General features: G+C 43.3%; 1 protein-coding gene and 1 long non-coding RNA gene across 4 annotated transcripts in view; both read left to right on the forward strand.

The window, feature by feature from the left end:
* Positions 1–9,479: 9,479 nt before the first annotated feature.
* Positions 9,480–17,621, forward strand: ccdc92 (coiled-coil domain containing 92). Of its 2 annotated transcripts, none has more exons than XM_019862842.1 (4): positions 9,480–9,843; positions 12,764–12,901; positions 13,213–13,254; positions 15,097–17,621. In XM_019862842.1, the coding sequence occupies exons 2-4, from the start codon at positions 12,766–12,768 to the stop codon at positions 15,924–15,926; spliced, it is 1,008 nt and encodes a 335-aa protein (XP_019718401.1). In that variant the 5' UTR covers positions 9,480–9,843; positions 12,764–12,765; the 3' UTR covers positions 15,927–17,621. The 2 variants fall into 2 exon arrangements, with proteins under 2 accessions (XP_019718401.1, XP_019718402.1); XM_019862843.1 differs by having other exon boundaries at positions 9,482–9,843; positions 15,118–17,621.
* A 596-nt stretch (positions 17,622–18,217) lies between these two features.
* Positions 18,218–19,233, forward strand: part of LOC109511631 (uncharacterized) — a 1,944-nt gene continuing 928 nt past the window's right edge. The window contains exons 1-2 of one of the 2 annotated variants that reach the window (XR_002167359.1): positions 18,218–18,253; positions 18,883–19,033. This is a non-coding gene — a long non-coding RNA (uncharacterized LOC109511631). Of the gene's footprint in view, positions 18,254–18,882; positions 19,039–19,233 lie in introns of those variants that run through there. The other variant, XR_002167358.1, reaches the window with a different exon arrangement.

Below are 19,233 nucleotides of genomic sequence, written 5' to 3' on the forward strand. Positions count from 1 at the left end.
GATGGATAGTTGGACAGAGGAAGCGATATTTTACAAAAAAAAATTATGCATTTTTATTTACCTATCTTCCAGCAACATACAGTTACAAGCAGAGTTACAGTGCACCCATATTCACAGTGCTTCCCTTGATCCACTGTTTATGTTATGGCCTCATTCCAAAATAGAATAGAAACACTTGTTTTCGTTGCTTTGCTTCTGAATGTAGTTAACTGTTGTGTTTGTAAATACTTTTAGGTCTTTGCTAGTGTGAAGCAGCTTGCTTTACCTTGTGTATGCAATGCACTGTATAAATAAAGATGTCTTGCCTTGCCTTGTAAAACTGTATTTCAAATCATTTCAGCAACATTGTTATTTCGGCATGAGGAGTGTATGTGAAACTGGGAGCCCTTTGTGTTGTCACTTCCCAAGAAGTAGATCATGTTCAAAAACGTTGGTGTCTGCTGCACTGTATGCCCTCATTCAGATAGTGGGTAAAAGAGAGCCTATCCCAGCTAACTTTTGGTAAAAAGCAGCCTTCACCCGTGACTGGTTGCCGGCCAATCACAGGCAACATTCACCCAGATTTTATTTTTTTTAGAGAAAAAAAATTCTGCCATTTTTAAAAAACTGATGTGCCCGTTACAAAACATCTCATTAACATTAAATCCTGGCAGGACCACATTTGGAATATATTTGGATCCAACATAATAATAGATACACAAAACAGTACTTTTCAAATACAAACAGATGCATATAAATATCCGGAGCATGCAATGAATCAAAAAGCACAGCGAAAGGTGACAAGGGGCCATTTGTTGCTCTGGCTTATAGTCTCAAGAAAGTGACAGCAGTGCCCGAATGCCAAACGGTGCTCCAAGTGGGTCGGTGCTCAATCACACAGTGCCTGTATGATATACGGACTACATCATAAGTGCACCTGTGCAAACATTCAGAAGGAGGGGCGGCAGAGGCATCGCCCCCTTCGAGTAAGCAATGGTTTGCACACAATAATTCTCTGTATCTTAAATTTTCATCTGTTTGGTGCATTAGTTGTGGTTACACATCAGAATAAAATAGCCTATAGTGTTTGCACTATGCGTACAAAAAAATACATGGAGATTTTCGAATTTGTAAATGGTGGATGCAGTCTAGTCTCAGGAAACTGCTGTCTGACTCAAAAGATTCTTTCTATCAAGGCTGCCAAGACCACAGAAATGTATTTTAAAGCCTTATTTGCATCCTTGGGTTTATGTTCTTTGTATTTTATGGTTGACAGCCTATATGGTTTCTGTTACTCACCCCCCCCCCCAAAAAAAAAAAACTCTTTGCGACTGATGCCAAAGCCCTGTGGTGTGAGTGATTGTATGTTTAGGTGTGTCTGGAAGGACCACGGTGTTATTTTATGTCAAAGGTCTCTCCATTGATGAATACAGAATACTTCTCAGAGCCAAAGGTTTCTTTTACAACATAAATGGGATGGAAGACTTAGTACAATACACTACTATTTTATTCTAGACAAGATACAAAAAGTGAAACCCGGAGCTTCGCCCTGCACATTTTAAACCTGAACGAGTCAACTACTGATCATGAAAACAAATAAAGCCAACACTTCAGTCCCTTATGCAAGATGTTAAGTCTAACCGTGATCTAGTTGAGACAAAAATTACTGCAGAACCAAACTAACCCAAGTCATTGATTTAGTCAGGATTGGATTCAGTGTTTGTGTCCATGTACAAGAACACTCATTGTTATCACTAAAGTACAACTTTTGTAGTGTAGTAGGATAATTATATATACCAGTGAGGAAAAACTGTGCACTAGTTGACAATTGCATGCTACGTCTGGTACAATGAGTGACATTACAACATTTTATTTGTTAACATCTAGTGCAGGGGTGTCAAACTCATTTCACATTGTGGGCCACATACGGACTCGGTAGATGTCAAGTGGGCCAGACCATTAACATTATACCGTACTCTGCTATAAATAACCAAAATATCATGTCTTTCCTTTGTTTTGGTATCAAGAAGCATTGGCGCATTGATACCGTCTGCTGTGTTGGGTCTGTCTTAGTGACAGATTGAGACTGCTGTTTTCTTCTCTGATCAAAACTGTTTTACCCCTAGCGGAAAATCCATGAATTGCATTTTATTAAAAATATTCATTTTGTGTCTTTAATGCATTTTTTCACTTTTAAATTATCCTGCGGGCCAGATTGAAGCTCCTTGGGGGCCGGTTCCAGCCCGCGGGCCGTATGTTTGACACCCCTGATCTAGTGCTTCATTAGTAGTACTAGTAGCCTACAGATCTCAACTAGTGTAGTTTTGCCTCGGTAATAGTTTTCCGATTGTCAGTATGTCAGAGCTGTCCCACAAGTGTGCAGAAATGTCATACAGTAGTGGGAGGCAGCGGTGGAGAAAATAAAATCATTAGCAGTAAGATACAGTTGTTCTACGAGTGTGCTGAACTGTGTTCCGAGTGAGAACAAAGAGCATAGTACATGGACCCCATGCTGGATATACCAGGGATATTGAAGAGATTTTCAAACAACTTTTCATATGCCTTGTGTTTTACGCATACTAGTTTCCATCTGTGGAGAGAACAAGAGCAAATGGAGCATCTGCCAATTGTAGTGTTCTCTGGCAAGGGCGAATCGGGCCACGTGGGCCAAGTTGCGAGCAAGGCAGGCCCTACTTGTGGATGGCAGACGTGGAGTCTGTTTCTGAAAATTTGGACTAATGGTCCTGCTGGTGGGTTGTTGCCCTTCTATGACCCCTCTGCCTCGACCGGCGATATGGCCCGTCTCCTGTGTCTACCTCATCTCTACCCATTTGACGCAGTTCATACGGATGCGGCTTTATTGACACATTCAAATCCTCTGTTCACTTTTTTTTCGGGGGTGGGGGCATTGACTGTATTTTATGCAAAAACAGACTACTTTTGTAAATGTTACAGTATTTATTTTTTTATTTTTGGACTTCAGCAATCTGTAATGGTTGATGTTATTTTTTTTCCAAGACCAAATTAAAAAAAACCTCTCTGGGTCAATCCTTGATAAATTCCAGACTCTCAGGACAAAATATAACAAATGATGAAGACCAGCAAGTGTCACCATTAAGTCTGGGATTCTGGTTCGGGTCAAACTGGGGGACGGTTACACTCATGCCGCTGGAGTTTTTCAACAAAGTCACTCGAAATTGATTCTGATGTAACTGGGAGGGAACTGCCTGTGTTTGACACAGATTGCACGTTTGAACAAATCTTTATTTTCCTCGGCTTTCTTTCTTTATCTATCTATTTGGTTATATCGATCTATACATTTCAGAAAATGTGCATAAAAAGCGGAGCAAGGCATCCTGTATCCAAAGGGTAAAAAGGGAGGAAATGTAAGTCACTCTGTCTCATTTATCGAGAAGTCAATAGCTTTGCCTCGGTGTCAACATGTATTCAAGATTATTTGAATTGTCAGTTTCAAGCAGAAGGTACCACAGCTACCCTACAATATTTTCTATCAACCTCTTCAAAGTTTTGCCCTTTACGCGTCTGAATAGTACAGTTTCAGAGCTTTGTTTCACATTTGCACTTGACTTCCCTCTCTGGCTCACGTTCAGTGTGGAAAATGTTCCATAGCCGTTTGCTTGTTATGTATCGACGTGCATTCATAAACATCTTTTTATTATTATTTCTGCTGAATTTCTCCCACGGCTAGACTCTTGGCCCAACTTGCCAACCCCTAATTGTGGGAAGAGAACGTCTTATGAAGTGGTTAATTAAAAGTGTTTATAACTCAAAGTACATTAGGCAGCCTTTTATTTAAAAAAAATATACTGTATAATTATTTTTTATCAACTAAACCATGGCATTAGCTGGAAAATGAAGCCAGAGTAAAACACATGTTGGCTAGACAAGGGTGATTTTATTCCTGATTTGACAGTTTCTCTATACTGCTAATTTTCTAGCACTTACATTCGAAATCCTGAATTGGGAGTGGGGGAAAATTATATAGAAGGCTTGTTCACCTGACCAAACAACTGCTGAACAAACAGCCATTTATTGCAATTTTGGTTTCCTCATTCCCTCTTTTCAGAAAGAAAGGTAAATATACCTCTCCAAGCTATAGGCTGCACCTGAAACAGCCCACAGCTAGTGTCTGGTCTCCAGTTTGCAGCAAGATATCTGGCAGGTAATACTGTACTCAGATTACAATATGACGGAAGTGCTACTGATACATACAAGCTACCTCAAATGCACCAAGAACGCAATTTACGGGTTGCATTCTGCATGTCCTTGCAGATCTTCAATATGCCGTCAATCACAAGCGTGACATGCGCATGTTGATACATTGTCGTTCTTGTTGGCAGACACAGCCCTTCATTTTTTCAGCAGTAATAAGTGAGTTCACGTGCGGTAATCATCAAGCTGTGTGTCTGCATGGATACTGCAGATGTGTCCGCCCCTCCTCTGGTGGCTCTGTACAGTGTGAACGTGGAAAACCTGTCTGATGATGTGTTTCAAGAAGACCCCAACATGCAGTATGTACTGTAGAAGGGGACTTGAAAGCATAGAAATTAGGCAGAATATGGTATGTGTCATTGTCTTCACTCCTCAGACCCAGCGAGTATGTTACAGAAGTATAACCGGGGGACTTTATTAAAATGATTCAAAGGTTGTCAAAAGTTGAAAAAAAATTAAACAAATATGCATATTTTGATTTGTTCAAATAAATGAAATCACATGCATATTCACTTTTTTTGGGTGGGGGTAGCACAATACTGGTTGACGATTGCAAATAATTGTGGTGTCACTGTTGATTCTTTGGTTAATTATCTCAAGTCAAACTCAGATACACTCTTGGTATACATAGTGATCAAATACTCCATGCTCACCCCCATAAAAGACATTCAAACGTACTTGAATGAATGTAGTCTGTAATTACAAAGGTAGTAGTGAGGCTAATGTATTCCTACAGCAGTGTCAAGGATACCCAATGCACATGTAATGAGGCTCGATGTTTAGTATGGTAAGAGTACTGCATCAGGTAGTGTAGGATGGGTACATTTGCGTTGAAGTGTATGAAACCGTGAACCGTATCGGGTCTGGGTGGGTGCTCACCACCCCTACACCCCTGATCCTAGAATCACCCCTGGTGTACTACCCTTAATGTGGGGCCATCGTGAGGCCAGACAAAGTGGCTTCTGTTTATTTATGCATGAAAAATAGCGGAATATATGATGGTTGGAGTGCAGACACAGAGGCTCCGTTGACCTACTCTGTCCAATGGCAAGAAAACCAACTGGGCCAAAGAAACTCTGACACTGCAGCTTTATTTTTAGCCAAATGTACTCATTCAAGCTCACGCAGTAGCAAATATTTCTGTCAGCGAAAGAAATAAATCATGACATTTATGACTTTAATGCTTGCTATCCAATCCCGCACGTATTGTATTTAACTCGGGCATGTGTGTGCTTGTGTAAGCTGAATGGTGAATTCTCAGAGGGGAATACTGCATACCGGTTTAGGAGAAGAACGATAGGCCAGTCCCGAAGCCTCTTCATCAAGTATCCTGTGAAAGAAAAAAATAAGAGCTCTGCTATTTCAACAACATCAGAACATTCTTCAGTGGCATTAGAAAATATTTAGAGAAACCCAAGACATGAGCCCACGGTGCTGGGAGAGCTATCGGGCACGAGCTGCCAGGAGAAGATGTGGCTTGGAGGAATGTGCACAAGCCCCATTGCTCCTTTTGCTGCATTCCAACTGCGCGTTTCTTGATGTGTCTGGATTTGCACTTTTCAAATGACATTCACAAACTGGATGAGCAGAATCAAACCTTCACCACAAATGACACTTCTGGTATTGTGAAATGAAATGATCCCAAATGTCATGCCAAAACACATTTCGATATGGCAACGAAAACAATGATAGAAAATCTGCAGTAGTTTACCACAAAAAAAAACATAATTGACTTTATCCTTATAGGATTATTGTTGATATAATACAATAAAGTATAATTTCCACTCTCCTCTGCACACCACGCAGCGAATCGAAACACACGTGGGCATGCAAGGAGAGATGACAGTGAGAAGCGGGACACAAACAGTGCTGACTGGGAGTGTCGCTGCCTAGCTCAAGGGCACCTAAGTAGTAGTCAGAAAGCAGCTCTCCAACTAGTTTGCTTTTTTTTGGTCCGCAGCAGGCCATGAACTGTGTTGCTCCCATTTCAAAGTGCAAGTCTTCACAGATGAGCCGCTGCTGTTTTTTTTTTTGTCCTGGGACTCAGGTCATCATCAATTCATGAGGATGAATTCATCTTTGGAGAAGGCCTTTTTCTGTTCCTGCATGACTGTGCCGCAGTGTACAGAGCAAAGTCTGGAAAAACGTGCTTGGGTGCATTTGATGTGGAAGAACTTGAAAGCCCTGACCTCAATCCCATCAAAGTGTTTTTGTGCTGAACTTGAATAAGGATTGTGGTCCAGACCCTCCTGTGCAACATTACTGACCATCCATATTTGTCCATATTTTGTTATGGTGACCCAATACTTTTGTCCATGCAGCATCGTTCGACCACACAATTATTTCTGGACAACTCCCAGTTAGACCTTGCTAGCTATTTTGTGGGCAGATGATGGTTTGTGGCTGTTGTTTCTGGCCCTTTTCATTGCACCCCGTCAGGTCAGCAGCTGCCCTCTCAGCAGTTGAAGCGGGGTCAACAAGCAGACAGCAAGCGTGTTTACACAACCTCCAATTCCAACTTTTTCATCTGTCAAGTTTGCGTGAATGAGTCAGTGCGAGTCAACCTTGACAGCTCTTATTTTTTTTCATTGCACACCACGGTCACTTGCTGGATGGCGCACACAGAATCGTACCTTTTGTGGAGTCAAACTTGATGTCCCGTGCAGTTAGCCACGTGCTTCGTGGTAGGTCTTGTTTTTGTGACAGCTGCACCAATTTGATGCAGCATTGTAATCCAAGTTCAATTTTCACATCGCATTCGGCAGAGCACGGCACAAGGCACATACATGTGCGCAGTGTAGAGTATTAAAAGTATGTGGGAAATATGTGAGAATGCTGCTTTACAACTTGTTTTTGATTAATGGAAGCATGAAGTCATTCTGGCAAGGTGTCACTCATGGTAATACGCTGGAGTGAGTGGCAGTTAAAGGCTCTTTTCTTTGCGCACCCGGGGGGACTTGTCATAGAATTTCAAGGCAAAGCTGTGCCCTTGCCTCAATGAAAATACAGCATGGAAAGAATTTCCTGAAAAGAAACTCAATCCCATTTGCCACTAAACAGCACAATATGCACTGCAGGAATCATCAGGAGACAGTCGCATCTCACGCTTGAGGTACTTCTGTGATATCCAAAATAGTTGGGAGAGTTGACGTTAAAAGTGCATTTGTTTCTTAGACAATGCAGATTCTTCGTCTTTGGTGTCAACTGGCAGTCAAGGATGTCAGCGGCCTCACTGAGGATGGCTGAGGAAGAAGAGGTGAGTAATCCATGGCTTTCCTGTGCGGGTGACTCTCATGGAGCACAGCTGGTGTTGAGTTTCCATTCAAGCAGCTGGGCCAGGGTGTTGTTTCGTGGTCATCTTCAGCCTTCTTTTGAAAGAGGATAGTTAAGCATGGATCCCTCCGTGAGGCCCTAAGCACTTGACCACCTCAGTCCCCACGTCCCTGTTGTGGACACAGAACCTGTGATTTTGGGCTCGTGTGAGAACACAAGATGGTATCACGATAGTTGAAGAAAGACAAGGCAATTTTAAAAAATGTTCACAGCTCAAACAGGCTGTGGAGTATGAAGCTGTGGAGTAGCTGTCCTGTTGGTAGAAGACCTTCACGCTGACCCCTACAAGATTAAACTGAACCTTGACGATGCGTTGATGGGAATTTCCCCAATCTGCAAAAACTTCAGGGTTACGGTTTTTCCTTGTATTTTGTCTGGACACGCACGGTAGAAAATAATTCTGCACTTGGTTTTGTTTGGCAGACCTCTTCTGTTTTATTTGGAGCCATGAACTGAAGGATGAGTAGACCAGCCCCGACACCACTGGAAATCTCAGAGGCACTAAAAACCCGACGTGAGACGTATAAACGGCAGCCTTTGTTTATTTGCAGCATTTGATCCTCTGGGCTCGAGTCCTACCACTAACGGTTCTCGCGGGGGAGGCAATGGGAGGCCAACATCCCCCTAACTGTGTCTGGTTACCCCCGTGGCTCCCATTAGAAAGCCCCATGATTGCAATTTAGGTGAACAAATTGGCTGCAAACTGTACACTTGACCGACATGACAATGTTCTAAATATAAACAGTACAGTATATACGTTCTATTTAGTAATCAAAGACGAAGCCAAATACTGTGCCTTTGGAAGTAAGCTGCTTGATTTGAGTGAGGTAGATACAGTATGCTTTCTTGATGAACATTGCATGAAGCAATAAACAATACTTTCTTGTCTTTTACAAGTCATCTTTTGTTTTCATTCCCATTAGAGGTAAGAAATACAGGATATATAATTAGTAGTACTATACACAGCTGTACAGTTCTTCAGTCTCACACAAATTGCAATTATATTTTCGCACACATTTTTTATGCATACTATGATGTTTGTCGACTCTAATGTCCAAAGGTGTGAATATGATTGTGACTAGTTGTCATTCTCTATAATATTGTATGCGACCTGCAATTGGCCGGCGATCAATCAAATCGTTTTTCCAACCCTGCCATGAAGAGAAAGTTTGGCGACGAGAGCATATAATTTCTCAAACAGGAACATGTCTTCATGCACAGAGGGAAGTTGGAGCGCTCAAGAAATCTGACGTCATTTCTCAATGACAGTTGTCTTGCTGAGGAGTTTGCAGAGTAGCCTGGCAAAGAGATGAAAAAGAGGTCCGGGTCACCTATCGTTCATGTTCGAAAGAACCGATAAAGTTTTGAGATGTTATTGATAAAAATTAGATTAGTTTTGCTTTTGTGAATAATTTAATCCTTATTTTGTGGAATAGATGGTGTGGCCCATACACACCCGGAGTAATCTCAAGTGCTTACTGGAATAAATTGAGTTTGAGACCACTGTTTTAGAGACTTTAATGAACCGAACATACATGTTTCTGGAATGTCGCAGGAAGCCGGGTTACCCCCATGCAAATTCCGCACCGGACGGCTGGAAATCAGATTGCTCTAATTTGTTATACACTACTGTATACTGTACACTAATGAGACATTGACCATTTTATGTCATTTCAAAGAGTATTTTAAAATGTACAGTTTCATTACATATGCTGCGCTATGTATGGAATATCATATATTTGGCAAATAAAGAAACGTAAGCTTGACATTAAAACATACATTTCATAATTAAGTAAACGTCAGGGCAACTCCGACCACTGATTTTACTTACAAAACCCAATACTGCCACTAGGTGGCGTGCTATCATCACTTTTGAACATGTGACAGTGTTGTTATGGCAATGACGCTAACCAGAGCAAATCGGAAGCCCTCACAATATCAAGTGAAATAATTGTCACTTTAGCTGACTACACTTATGTGGGCTATCTAATTAAAGTGTTGTTGATTTTGGTCAATAAGATCATCGCAAAGTGACCTCAAATACCTTAACCTGAGATGGTCTCTCGCGGTTTCCCATGATGCATCGCTTTATTTAGTGCTGTCGCTTAGGGAGATGATAGGAACCTGATCCAGACTACCAGACGTACGCAGCCGTTCTCCGCTCTCGCTTTTCGGCAGCATCAGCGACATGCTCGGCGAGGTGCAACGTACTTAAGCCACTGTGGCTTGTCTTGTTTCACCACGATTTACCCGTCTTTGGTCAAATAGTCCACGGCCGGGGTTCGTTTTAGCCGCAAGGTAAGCAACCACACGACGTCATATGTATGGGAGACGAGGGGTGTGTTCTATTATCATGTCGTTAGCCAGCCGGCTAAGCTAACATCCTCACAAAGCGTCACACGGGAGCTTCCCATTCGATGGACGCCTTGTTTCATTCAAAGAAGGCGTTATCGCCTTCGTGTTGTGTTGAAATGAACCCTGTACGTGCGAACGTATTATTGTCAGCATTGTTATTGTTCTAAACAGGTTCCCAACTTTGATGTGTTCAATGTGAAAGGCTTTTTTTTTAACGTTTTAGAAATGCCCTTCATCAGTGAAGAAACGATAGTGGTATGTGTCCAAAAGTCCATGTGGGGCTCGTCGCCACAAATCGTCCATAATACACAACCACCTTGCACCCGTTTCCTTTTCAGTAATGGCTAGTCGTCGTACACGTGATTAGGACATATCTTTTTACCCTTTTGAATGGAGACAATGTTTAAGGGCTGCTTCATTTGTAGGCGGCGCTGGTGTCCTGATAAACAAACAGGAAGCGATCTGTTGCAAATGTAGGTTAAGCTGTGCCGCTCGGCACGGCCTTTTGTTTACCACTCTCCTGCAACTTTGAGTATTTTTTGAATTGGTACCGATAAAGATGCTCGTGTGGTCGCTTTGGACCTAGGCAGGAGTACGCATGGCGTGGCCCGGCTGCTGTGTGCCGCCAGGCTGCAACGTCATTTTGTGTGGCGTAGGGTGCTGTCCGCAATGCAGGTGCTGAAAGTGGAAGTGCACTGCGAAGTACGCAGCATCCCCACATGCCAACGCACGCACGCGCGCGCACACGCATAAATAACCATTTGGTACACTTGCACAAACATATCATGATCAAAAATGAATTAAATATTTTCCCTGTCAGTGGGGCGTTAGGAACGAGCTGAAGTAGATTTTTCAGATATCTTAACGTTACTTGAATATGTTCTTTTTTATGACGCAAATTTAAAAACATGAATAAACATTTGCTTATGCAGGACCTGTTGTCAGCTTAGATCAGTAGTAGGGAACTCCGGTTCATCGAGAGCCATATCCTGCCTGTTTTAGATCTCTCCCTACTTCAACACACCTGATTAAAGTGATCAGCTCACCAGCAAGCTGAATCACGTGTGTTGGTTGTCGTTTGCAATGGAAATGCACTGCATCGCACAGAGCTTTTCCAAATGTTTTGGTATCACAAGGGTAGAAATTCCTCAGATGTTGCAAATCAAAGTATGTATCTCGTTTGCTCGTATGGGAGTATCTAATGTTGTGTCCTTCCTGAGCACCATCTCTGACTGTGTGGGAGTGCCATGCTGAGGATGTTAGCTCGTGGCTAATGTTTCATGCTGCTGCAGTTCATTGATTATTAATGATGTATCTGGAACATTCAACAGAAGGAGGTTTACGAACAGAGCGATTCCCACTGCTTTTGCTTGAATGCATGCTTTCACTATATTATTTTCAGATTGCAATCACTGAAGCAGGGTTGTAAAGTCGCACTTTGCTCTATATTTTACTTTTAGTACCACACAGCGAACCACATCACGCACGTGCAGGTAATCAAGAAGCTTCCTGTCCTACACGGTTCTCCATCTCGAGTCACCTTGATGTGATGGCATGATGACTCTTATTAGTGCCGACTGAGGTCATGGCTTCGCAAAAACACGGGCGGCGATCCGAGCTATTCTAGGAAAGGGCTGGGATGAGAGCGATGCCTTACTGGAAGGACTCAACATTACTCATCAATAATGGATCATCTATGCAGCCTTGATGGCTCACCAATGCAAATGCTTTATTTTTTTGCTGTCTGTGTTTTGAAGGTTCTCCCAATGCTTCCCTCTTTAAGCCGTACAGTCAAAGGTGTCTGTCGAGGCAAGGGCTCTACATTATTTATAGTCTAGTGACATTGTCGGAGAGTGCAAGGCTGTGTGGGAAGCAACGTATCAGATGTATGCATGTCTTGGAAAAGCTTGTTAGATCATGGTAGAGAGTCCTTGGGTTCAAATCACCTCCCACGTTCCAAAAACGTACATGTTTAATTAAGGACTCCAAATTGTCAATAGGTGTGAATGTGAATGTGAATGGCTGTTTGTATGGGCTCTGCGACCATGTGGATGGATGGATGATTACATTGAATTATGACACGCATATACAAATCAACTTCATGGGTACAAGGCTGCCTGCTTTTTAACTTCACAGGAGGAGATGTGAAAATCGGCACGCTGTCCGATTTAACAGCGCTGAATCAGCATTACGATATATTGTCTCGACTAGTCCAACATCTGGCTATGAAATTGTCAATGCTTTTATCTTGTGTCACAGTGGGCTCCAGCTGTGACTTTCTTTATGGGACTCTTATGGGAGTTTGTAGCTGAGATCTAAGAGGTGTTGTGAACCGTCTTATTTGTTGGAAGACATTTGACCTTTCCAGGTTACAAACTCCTTGCACTGAACTGGTCTGCACAGTGATGTCATAATGACACCATGCAATACAATACAATTATAAACATCCTGATTTATATAGTGCTTTCACAACAGCTGCAGCTGTAACGAAGTGCTGAACAAAACAGTTAACATAAAGTAAAATAATAACCACAACACAGAACATAAAACATGGACAGTTGTGCAATCCTAACCACTTTTCCCTCATCAGCTTTGTTGTTTAAAGCAGTGAGCACATGCAGCACAAGAAGGCACACTCATTTACCGCCATACTAGCTTTTTTTTCCATGTGACTGTCTTATAGTCAGCTAGGTTGTCTCGTTTTCAATTATTGCTTCCATCGCTGGTGGATTGTGAGGGATCAGTCAGATATTAACAAAGGCAGAAGGCTGTGAACGCTTAAAATGATCCCTGTTGACATAACTTATTTTTCCACCCCTTTTTTTCTTTGTGCGTGTGTGTCTGGGTGTGTGAATGTCATCAGCCATGGCATCGGCCAACGTCACGCTGGAGAATCAACTGCACAGCGCACAGAAAAACCTGCTGTTCCTCCAGCAGGACCACGCCAACACACTGAAGGGGCTGCATGCGGAGGTCCGACGATTGCAGCAGCAATGCACAGGTGACTCTCCGGCTCTGCTCTGTCACCAAGGCGACACTCAAGGGTGCATGTGGCGCATCTACAGATGGACACAAGGGCAAATACTAGACCCACTGGGACCTCTTTCTTCAAATATGTACCCATCACTCTCTTTGCTTAACACCTTTTGATTAAAACTGACCCAGAGGTAACCTTTTGTGCGACCTGAGTGGCGATATTCGTTTAAGAACGTGGAAAAAGTCAAGAGAGTGACTTGTGTAATCATGACAGCCGCTGCTGGTTGAAATGTGACTGTGAGCCGTCTGATGATCACCCTCTTGTATTTTTCACAGACCTGACATATGAGCTCACTGTGCGAAGCTCCGATCCTTCAGGTAAGCTCCCGTTACCAAGCGTGCTCCTCCATTTCTACATCTGTATTCAACCTTGATCATTACAACGTGGGATTAAAAGACTGCAGAGCTCTAAATCATTGCATCGTTGGACTCCTCATTGTTGATTCGTAATGTCTGCTCATTGCCAGGTGCCCAACCCCCACGTTGCTATGGCCGTGACATCATGCGACTTGAGCGTTGATACTGGCTAATAGGACAGTTGCCTAACAGCCAGGGAAGCTCGAGGCAGGCCAAATGCAGCTCTCGTTCTTTTAAGCTATATCTTTATTTGTCTCCAGCCTAATGCAGCATGTTGTTGCCTTTCTAATATCGGCCATCCCGGATTTGTCGCGTATCAAAAGAGGCTCACACATGAGAGGTCTTACCCTCACCCGAGGCGCTATCATGTCAATGTGGGCCATCAGAGATCGGAGTGCAGGAAATGAGATTATGTGTCACAGCACTGATGCATGGCTTGCTCAGCGTCACGACGCCTGAAAACATAACACGGCTACTGCATAATATTTACTAAACATGTCATCATTTCACCTCAATGTACAATTTTCACCTTCAAAATCTGGAATAAATGTAATCATAATTCTATCTCATTTAATTATTTGAATTTTATATACTGAAGTGGGACTTGATGCGGGGCAGCATGTCGGGTGCGCAGCCATGTTGAAAAGCATCAAAGGTCAGAGGGCGAGGTTCTTTGTGTCATGTGAGACAGGAGCAGGGAGTTCCCGGTCTAATTTTGCTGTGAATTAGCCCTCAGTATGGCTGCCAAGGAAGTGCAACATGCAAGTGATTACGCAGTATAATCCCGTAAAGCATGCGCGTGCGGTTAGGCACGCCATCGTTAGTCCTCCCCTCACAGCTGCATACAGGAGTTCTTGCCACGCCATTGAAACACGAAAATGTACTGGGCTGCAACGAATTAATGGCATTTTCATTCATTTCAATTGGGGAAAGTTGATTTGAGATACCAGTGTTTTGAGTTGCTCGTGGAACACATGAAACGTAAAGGCGCCGCTGTTATTGAAATTTTTTGAGAAGACAGAAAGATCAGCCGTGAGTTTTAAACTAATTTTTGTCATTGGCCACATTGTAATTATGGATTCCCTCAGAAGGCTGTTCGAACAGTAACCATATAAATGTTCAAGGACCTCATCATATTATTAGCCGCACAACAAATTGATGGACTAATTATTGAAATTAGAAGTCAATGAAAACCGTCCTTTTCACGAATGTTCAATCTATTTTAAAAGGGGGTGGCAACAAAAGAAATGCTAGCAACATCTCAGGGTTCTTAAAAGTAAAGACCAATTGTCATTTTGGTCCAGATTTTAGCAAGAAACATGACACATGTAATGCTTCCACTCTTATTGCGCTTTTTTTTAGCGACAAAAGTCCTCAGCACTTTAAATATGTCAAAACATTCATTACTGGACTGGTGCTGCTGTCAATGTTTGGTGAGCTAGAATGGCCCTGACTTTGCTTCCAGCTGATGTAGACGGTGGACTAGATTACCCTGGATATCGCTGACGTTAGTCCAGAACCTCCGATGTCACATTTTGGTAATTTTTTTTTCTTAGATCTATTCTATTGGTACATGCGACAGTTATTTTTTACAGATTACTGACCAATTTAAGAGTTGAAAATGGTTTGCTCTCTTTGATACTACAATGTCAATGGTTGAACAAACATGCCGTTTTGGGGATCCCCTGAAAAGTGACGATTTTGTAGGTACGAGGATTCCGCCCGACGTCAGCGATGTGTTTCGCCTTTGACCAAAACGGACCAAAAATGTCACTATTGTCTTGTTTGCGTCCTTGTCATAAGTGGTTGTTGTGCCTCGTGCAGACAGCGGCGAGGTGCGATGCCGAGAGCTGCAAAGGAGGTGCGAGGAGCTAGAGGCAGAACTGAAGAAGAAGGAGGAGGAGAACACAGAGCTGCTCAGGGACCTGGAGCAGAAGAACGCCATGATCTTCGTGCTGGAAAACACCATCAAGGAGCGGGAGAAGAAGTACCTGGAGGAGCTGAAAATGAAGAGCCACAAGCTGGCCGTTCTGTCCGGAGAGTTGGAGCAGCGAGCCAGCACCATCGCTTACCTCACGTCGCAGCTTCACGCCACCAAGAAGAAACTTCTGGCGGGCAGCTCCTCGGAGGCGAGCCCCAACGTCAGCCCGGTCACCTCGTTCAAGCCCACGCCCCCTCCGGCCAAAGACAGGCAACCCGAAACCCCGCGCCGCCGTATGAGGAAGAGCCTCTCTCAGCCGCTTCACCCCGAGCTGACCGAGGTGTACCGGCTCGGCGCGGACGGCAAGCGGGTGGTCCTGCGAGAGGCCGTGGACGCTATGCCCGACCCGACGCCCTTCCTGCAGGCAGGGAGAGAGTCTCCGGATCTGCAGGTGGTACGAGAACGACCGGCCGTCATTCCACCTATCGCCTCGGAACGCCCGCCCGCCACTCCCTCGGGGGCTACGGCCAGCCCCCGTCACAGCCCGGCTCGGGACCGCCAGTACAGGGCTCACGTGGGGGTGGCACACCGCATCCCCCATGGGACCCTTCCCTTGGCCCCGCCCCAGGCAGAGCTGGAGACTCTGGCAGTGGACCAGGTGAAAGAAGAAAAGGTTGTGCGCAAGCGTTCTGGGGCTGACAGGACAGTTTGAAGCCGTGGCACACGCACATGAATGCATACACACACACGTGCACTACTCACAAAATGTTACGGATACTCGGCTTACCGTACCTAAAATGAACTACGGTGAACCCTTTCATATTCAGGGCTTGGTGTTCGTCCAAAAACACAACTTATTTGCTGAAACAAACCGATTCACTGTTTTTAGGCTCAGACCATACTCATATCTAATATCTCAGTACTTTTTCCGTGCCAAGCAACTATGTTGAAATGAGTGGAGGAACTTCGTTTAGTGAGGCCATTTGCGGCCTTGTGGCATCTTTAGTCAATTGCAAACCCTTTTGGGTGGATGTCAGTTTCTAACGGGTAACGTGGGGTTGGTGTCACAGTGTGAACTCAATTTGACCTCTAAAATTTCCCACTTCAATGTTTTTGTTTTTTTGCATAACGTGCTATTCTCTAACATAGACCAAATTGACAACAGCAATTTTTTTCCACCTAGTGTTGTCCATTTCTTTACCTTTCAGTGAGTCTTCCAGTCGCTCTTGATCTCTGTTACAGCCAGTTGATGACGCAGACATTCAAAGCACAGTGGCCGCTTCCCTGTGAGAGCATCTTCTTTGAAGCCTCACAATAATGGCAAGACACAGTTGATCAATTGTTCGGCGATGTCCAAATGCGAACAGCATGATCACAAGGATTGTTTAAATACCCGCTCTCAGTGAAACAGGAAATTGGTCGTTTCATGGTCCCAACACCCAATTCTGCTATTCAGTTCCTCGTTAGTGAACAGCAAATTGTGCAGAAGAGTACTGAGCCATTCAAAGTTCACCTGTGAAGGTGATTGTCCATTTTAGGTTGATCCATCCTGAAATTTGATCGGAAAGCCCACTATGCCAAATTTTTGTGAGTAGTGTATATTTACGATGAGACACACAAGGGGCAGGGATGAGCCCGAGCACTGTGTAGCCTGCTTTATAAGCAAAACACTGTCATGTAAAATGAAAATGACGCACTGGATCAACGGGCGTTTCTTCATGCACATTTGAAAAGGACGACTGTCCCGCAAAGCATGCCAAATGTTTCTTTACAACCTTATCGAGTGTTGTATTATACTGTACATGCATCATTTCGTTCCGTGTGGTGCAATCAACACATCCTCAGCCAAATATCTGCATCAGTGCCTGCTTGGTGCAAACGCGCACACAATGCGTAGTGTAGTTATGGCGACCAGTTGTCTCTGGAAGTCACAACAAACTATAGAGCAAGATGTCTACAGCCGCTTAGGACAGCAGCAATGATTCAGCTAATACTCTCTGAATGTCTTGTCACCCCCCTTGCAATGTCACTATACTTCTCTTACTGTAGGCTGCGTAATCAAGGTGAGTTGGTCACTGCACATGTATTTATGCTTCAATTCAACGTGAGCTACAAGTCATGTATTTCTGGGAGGAATCATAAGAACGGAAACATCTCCATTATCTCTGTTATTTGTGATAAAAGGGCATTTGGAAAAGCACTGCTGTTGTTGGATTTTGTGATAGAAGTAATATACTTTATAAAGGCTGTACATTTGTCAGGATTGTTTTTTTAATTTAGTGTTTATTAGAGACTACAGCAACACCTCAGACAGTAATTATTGTCACTTTATATCCTGCTTTTCATATAAAACGTACCCTTGAATAATAATATAAATTCACACAATAAAGCTTTTTTTGGTTGCCTACTTGGTTCCAGATGTCGACATGCATGTTCCAGCCTCGAAGTAGTGATGGGATTTTCGGCTCTTTTCGGTGATCCGGTTCATTTGGATCGGCTCAGTGAAAAGGCGGCTCTTTTTGGTTCTCAAACGGCTCTTTTAACTTTTAGCATTTCTTTGAATTATTTATGACAAATTTAGCATACATTTTGATAAATGACTTGGTGAACTAAATATTGCACTCGACTGACTGCAAATAGCAACAATTATCAAGCAAAGAAATGGCTTTTTACTTATTTTATTTAAATTAAAAAGGCTCCAAACAATAAACAAGCAACAAAATTAAACTTCAACCAACAACAATCAAACATGCTGCATCACAACAAAAATATGAGTATCAACTGCAACAGCAGCAGTGACCAAAACAAAACATAAGCTAGCTGCTCTAATTTAGTGTTTTGTGTTTTTCCACGCTTGGCTAAGACTAAATTAGATTCAGATTGCTTGCCAAACGCCTTTGTGGTTTCCCGGACAGTATGGGGCGATATGAACTAAAGACATCCAATTCACCAAGAAGAAGAAGGAGTACAAGCACAAGAACGGTACAACATCTGGTTCAATGAGCAAGTTTTTTCCGCTGTCCACAAGCCCTCTTCTCAGTGAGTAATTTTAATATTATAAACTGACTTCGCCGTTTCTCTGTGAGTGTATTGTTGTAGACGTTTGGGGAGCGTTATCACGACACGTTGCTCCTCTAATTTTGTTGTGACTCCCTAAGTCACTGGAAGTTATCGTCAAAAACAACGTCAGCAAAGGGGGCAGCGAACGAGCACGCCGCCGACAAGTAGACCTCAGCTGTCAAAAAAGACCTCAGCTGTCAAAAAAAAAAAAAAGCAAACAGAAAGCAATCGCGAACAGCGTTTGACTTGAATACTATTCTGTATGTTTTCCACACCAAAGCTGCTGTCAGCAGTGGAAGTGTGATGGCTTCACATCAGGGGGGCAGATTTGTTTCAAAACTATTCCCACAAATGCACCCGTGACTTTGTTCATTTGTTTTTCGAAAGGAGGTTGCTCATTGTACTTTAGGTGTGGGGAGAGAGCCGCGAGTGGATCGCTCAAACAGATGCATTGCGAGTGCTGGCACGTTTGAAAATGGACGGGTTGAAAGTCAAAGTCTGCCACTTTACGAATAATGACTCAAATTAAAAAGAATAAAAGAAACAACTTTTTTTATGGACTACAGTATGTGACTTTCCACTTTTGTTTTGTTTTTCTGCCTGACCAGATGAGTCAATGACTGGGCCAAAGGCGCAGCCACCAGACTCGGAGGACATGCGGAAGGGACGCCGACCTGCCTTTGGACACGCGTGAGTACTGAGCTGAGTGGTGTGCTTGAAGAGATGATGTCTGATGTCACATTGCACCACAAGGTGGAGGTGAGTGCGCCCGCCCGCCTGTCTGTCTCTCACTCAACTTAAACTTCTGCTCCGTGTACTGCACAACAGTGTCAACTCCACATAGACAACCCGAGCATCATCAAACACTTCTGGAATATGTTTTTAAACCTTGAAGTGGACCAAGTTAGTTTAAAAATGTGTCTATGTATGCATATATATATATATATATATATATATAC

Source organism: Hippocampus comes, unplaced genomic scaffold, assembly GCF_001891065.2.
Source record: "Hippocampus comes isolate QL1 unplaced genomic scaffold, H_comes_QL1_v1.1 scaffold147, whole genome shotgun sequence".
NCBI classification, from domain to species: Eukaryota; Metazoa; Chordata; class Actinopteri; order Syngnathiformes; family Syngnathidae; genus Hippocampus; species Hippocampus comes.